This window comes from Centroberyx gerrardi, chromosome 1 (assembly GCF_048128805.1).
Source record: "Centroberyx gerrardi isolate f3 chromosome 1, fCenGer3.hap1.cur.20231027, whole genome shotgun sequence".
NCBI classification, from domain to species: domain Eukaryota; kingdom Metazoa; phylum Chordata; class Actinopteri; order Beryciformes; family Berycidae; genus Centroberyx; species Centroberyx gerrardi.
In genome coordinates this window covers 7,856,616-7,861,848 of record NC_135997.1, presented here as the reverse complement: position 1 = coordinate 7,861,848, position 5,233 = coordinate 7,856,616, and the positions used below count along the sequence as shown (strand labels likewise).

At 42.5% G+C, this 5,233-nt stretch overlaps 1 protein-coding gene across 2 annotated transcripts in view; it reads right to left on the bottom strand.

The window, feature by feature from the left end:
• LOC139913462 (lactadherin-like) overlaps positions 1-5,233 on the bottom strand; it is a 13,449-nt gene continuing 8,216 nt past the window's right edge. Inside the window, exons 5-10 of one of the 2 annotated variants that reach the window (XM_071901482.2) lie at positions 5,001-5,182; positions 4,337-4,492; positions 3,497-3,641; positions 2,405-2,607; positions 2,066-2,221; positions 1-1,035 (exon numbers count right to left, since the gene is read on the bottom strand). In XM_071901482.2, the coding sequence (XP_071757583.1) occupies positions 892-1,035; positions 2,066-2,221; positions 2,405-2,607; positions 3,497-3,641; positions 4,337-4,492; positions 5,001-5,182 (986 nt within the window). In that variant the 3' untranslated portion in view covers positions 1-891. The remainder of the gene's footprint in view (positions 1,036-2,065; positions 2,222-2,404; positions 2,608-3,496; positions 3,642-4,336; positions 4,493-5,000; positions 5,183-5,233) is intronic. The other variant, XM_071901483.2, reaches the window with a different exon arrangement.

Genomic DNA, 5,233 nt, shown 5'->3' with positions numbered 1-5,233 from the left:
CAATGAATAAAAAAGAATGTAAAACCACAGTTATTTTCTACACAATTTCTCTCTAAATATTTCACATTTGGAATAAAAATGATTAAATAAGAATGAAATGATATGTAAGAATGAAGAAAAACCTGCTAAAATGTGTAAAAAAAATTGTAGATATCAAGTGCAAAACATTACAACATCATGCAGAAAATCCATACAGTTTCGCATTTTCATATCTGTCATTCCGTCACTTGATGCATATGATTTATGCAGAGCAATGTAATTCAAATTTGAAAGTAATTTTTTTCCCACACTGGGCTATTTGGATATCTGGATATCCCAAAATACATATTGCACAGGCCCTGCTTCATTATGCTAGTTTGTGCTCCATTAACCAAACAGACTCCATGTTGAAACTGGCAGTTTTTTTTTAGTTCAGAACTGAAGAGGTGAAGAGCAACAATCACAAGGTGCCAACTGTAAGAGAGCCAGAAATCAGTATGAATTCTTAGATGAAGCAAATAAATTACATGGTAATATGCACTTAGAGCAAAACCATTCGCAAAGATCCAAAGCTACTGAAATCCAAAGCATGGATGCTCAATAGAGGGCCCTCGGTGAGCATCCACAAACTGCAACTTCATGTCATAGCAATGGAATTAACATAAACTAAAAAAATGTCACTACCCAAAAAGTGCTACAAGTCCTACAATCCCAGCTATTCAGCCAATATTAGCTTTATCCAGAGAAATGAATGGAGAACAAAACATAACCCAAATGCGAGGTGCACTCTAGACATTCAAGTCCTTTGTCCTGGTGCTACAGAAGGGTAAGACGCTTCTGTCCCAGGTGCGGTCTGAAGAGATGGAGCGGCGGGACGGGAGGCAGCACTGCCGGTCTGTGACTGACGGGCTTCTACTCGTCGCAGCCCAGCAGCTCCATGCGCAGGGTGATGCGCTCGTGCCACTCCCACGGCACGACGCGGACAAACCGGGCGTAGAACGACGGCTCAAACAGGTTCTTCTTATGAGTGTTGTTGTCAATGTTGCCTTGGAAAATCTGTGAATAAAATTAGAATAGTAGAATTAGAGAGAGACAGGAAAGATTAGGAGAGAGAGAGGGGAATGACAAAGGTCCCAGGCCGGATTCAAACCCAGGACGTCACGGTTACATGGTAGTTTTAGACCACTAACCTACCAGGATGCCCCTTAGAACAATTATTTAATGGGGAAAAATGTATTGTATAAAGTGCATGTTCTGTCCAAGTACTTAGTTGAGTTTTGCTAAGAGCAAAGATTCCTTGTAAGAGGAAACAGGTGATAAGGAGGGAGATTGATGGTGCTTTGTAGTCAGTGGATAAAACATGGCACTAACACTGCAGCATAGCTTCAGCTCCCACTGGGCCCATCCATGCTAAAACTGCTCATGGCACTGTAACGCACTTTGGATAAAAGCATCCCCCAGATGTCATATGTTATGACTGACTATCATCAGAGGCTGTAAATCCAGCTGAGCAGTGCCGGTCCCTGACGACCTTACGACCCACATCCGACTGGCCCCACCCAGCCGCTCAGAGCGCTCAGACGAAGCCCCGGGCAGCATCGTTATGTCGAGGGCCTGCCAGCTCAGCGCTCAATAAAAAGATCAAAGGTTGTTTTACAGTTTTATTGAATCATCTGAGTCCGGCCATTGTACAAGAGCAGCTGATTTTCTCTCAAAAAGGACAGAGAAAAAGTCTTTCTATGCTTAGGAGAATGGGCTTATTACTGCTGCTGAAAAGTCCAAAAGGAAAACTCAACTTAAAGAGAGAGAGAGGAAAGAGGAAGACAATAATGTGAGACTTGCTAAGGTTGAAGTCTATTGGCATGCTTCCCTAGAGAGGGGAGTTTATGCAAAAGTACTATATAACAACATTCAACAATATATACTGTATATAATTTAACTCAGGGAAGAAAGCAGTTATTCAAGAGTTTCAGACGAAATGTAAAATAGCAGTAATGATCACAAATACTCAAGACAAGGACACAAGACTGGATTTGATCAGATATATTAAGGATATATACATTTTAGGGATCCACATTTGTCTGACCTTATCATTTCCGGAGTCCTCCTCCTTCACCATGCTCCAAGACTGTCCATCGTTGCTGTAAGCAACTTTAAACATCGACACAAACTGCACCACCCCGAAGTCCTTGGCCCCCTGGGTGATGATGCCTGTGAGCCGCTTCGTCTTCTCTAGATCGACCTAGAGTAGGAACAAAGAGAACAGTTACACTCTGCAGCATCCACTGGATTTAATTATCACAGAAAGGATATGAGGAGACTGCAAGACCTCACCATCCACAAAATCGAATGTCAGATATTTTGAGTATCACTGTAGATCCAATTGCTGCTAATAATGTCATTTTCCCACTGAGGATTCCCTAACCTGGATCCACTCTGTTTGGTTGTTGGTGGCAGCAGACCAGGCATTGGTCTTTCCCTGCTTATCCAGCCGGGCGAACTGCGGGTGCCATGTGAAGGTATCGATGCCCCAGGTGCGGAAGGAGCTGGAGGCGGACAGCTGCCCGTCAGAGACGAGGCGGGACTTCATCCCCATGGGCTCAGAGCAACCTGCCGTGTTTGAATAAACTTTGAATAAAAAGCAGAGAGAAAGACAGAGAGCAGGGAAACCCCAAGCGACAGAAGGAGAAAGAGAAAGACAAGGGGAAGAGCAGAGATGAAAAACCAATGATCACACCCGAAGAAATGAACAAATCAACTTCACAACCCATTTGAAGATAATGAAGAACGTGCAGAAATCATCTGATTGATTAAAATTTTTTTTTTTTTACACCCACCCATGGCCAAGTGGAAGGAATAGAAAAAGGTTCACAGAGTAGAGAGATGAAGGATGCATGCAGTAAAATACATAGAGCTATGCATGCAGTGTGTATGCATATACCAACATTTTTCTATACATTTTGTACAGTTTTGTTCAAAGAAGACAAAGGACAATAGAAAGGAGGTGGGAAAACACAAATATGTGTATGTGTGTGCAGTGTTTGTGTGCATATGTGTGTGTGTGTGTGTGTGTGTGTGCCTGAAAGGACTGTTTTTATTGTTGCATGGTAAAAGCTTCCCACTGAAGGCTGTTTATACTGTACATTTTCTATGTGGCCTAACCACAGCTAGATGTTATGCAGTTGAAATAAACCCTTTGACTGTCATCGTGTTTGTCAGCGCAACCACAGCAAGTCGAAATCAACACAATAAAAAAGAAACAGTGGGAAAGTTAAACAAAAGAAGCTTTTCCCACTCTTTCCCACTTCGGGGATTTGCATATGTTTCATGTCGGTTCAAAATGAGGGACCGTAACTGGATCTGACTTGAATCTAGGAATCTGTCTAATTAAATGGCTAAAATAAGTCAATAAAATCCCATCCACCATTAACTTTCAACTACAGTTTCTGACCTCGCTCCAAGACTTTAAGGAAGAGTATCTGCTTCAAACTGTGCTGGATGTTTTCTGTGTGTTTACCATTGAGCTCACAGCCCACCAGCTCCATGCGCAGGGTGCAGGCCTTGCGGCAAACCACAGGGATGATGCGGACGTACTGGGCCACGACAGGAGGGTCAAACATGTTGGTCTTTGTGCTGTCGTTATCTGTGTTGCCCACAAAAACCTGGAGCACAAGGTAGAAAATTAGGTAAGTCAGCTGATGAAGCTCTCTACTGTCTAAGATTATGTACAAGCTGCTGGTGTGGTAAACACTAAGCACAGTAAAGTCACACAGTACATAAGGTATAGTCAGTGGTGGAAAGAGTACTAGAATTTTCTACTCAAGTGGAAGTATTGTTACTTTGCTGAAGTAGAAGTAAAAGTAATGGTGTAAAAATCTACTTAAGTAAAAGTAAAAAGTAGCTCATTTAAAAGTTACTCAGTTACTTTTTAGAAAAGGGAACATTGTTATATGGGATATTTTCCATGCAACTACAAAAGAATGGCAGGACAGAGTTCAAACTCAACTCTTTTAATTTGAAAATTTAGAAACTACAAAATAAAGTGCACGAAACAGAGTAAAGACAGATTACTCTTCTCGTCTTCGCTGACTGATCGTTCACTGTGAACAGCTCCACAATTGGCCAATTCACAATTGTCCAGTTTCTGTTGCTTATGGAGAGTCACAAATTTGTACTCTGTAATGGATGTGATTTAAAATGTAGTGAAGTACAATACTTCAGTAAAAACGTACTTAAGTAAAAGTAACATTTCTCAAAAAAGTACAAGAACACCAAAAAGCTACTTAATGACAATAATGTGAGTAAATGTAATTACTTCCACCCTTGGGCGTGGTTGAAACATGGTGAAACCTCTAACCTTGTCCGCCCTCTGGCCGTCCACTCTGTAAGTGCTGTAGGTCTTTCCATCGAAGCTGGTTGCCACCTTGAAGGCCTTGATGAACTCGGCGGTGCCCATGCGGCTGGCGCCCTGCGTGATGATGCCCGTCAGACGCATCTTCTTCTGCATATCGATCTGACGTCAAACAGTGATCCTGTTAGTCGGCCTCAACACCAAGGCTACAGTTCATTCACCTCAACCCAGACTGACATCATGATTATGAAAATACACCGAACCATGGTTTGGTTCTCCAAACTGAAAGAAGTACAAGGAATGGAAAAACTGACTCATTGGTTAAAGTTATAATCCAACAAGTTTCTCTCTAAATGGGCTCTAATAGAAAACGTGGTCCACTCTAACCCATAAAAATAGAATTACTAATAACTTACAGCTAAATGTAAAACCCTACTAGACTCAACACCACCACCATGTCAGGTGCTCTTACCCACCCCCCCCTCCCCATTTTTGTTTGCTGTGTCTGTTATACAGCTTCTTCACCCCAAAAAGGTATTTGTACTGACCATTTTCACAAATAAAAAATATGTGAAAAAAACAGAAAATAAACCGACCCACACAGCTCTCATTGGTCAATCAGTGTGACTTCATGTTTCTGACTTCATGTGTTCTGGTGTGTTTTGCTCACCTCGATCCAGGGGTTCCTGTCGTGGGCAGCAGAGGTCCAGGCGTTGACGATGCCTTGGTTGTTGAGCCGAGCCAACTCCGGGCCCCAGCGCTGAATACCCAGAATGCCATAGTGCACAGAGGAGGCTGAAATCTGGGACTCCACGATTCCCCCTCCCTCCATCCCCAGCAGAGATATACAACCTGAGACACACAACCACTAGATTATTACATTTGACACACATATAGCGTACC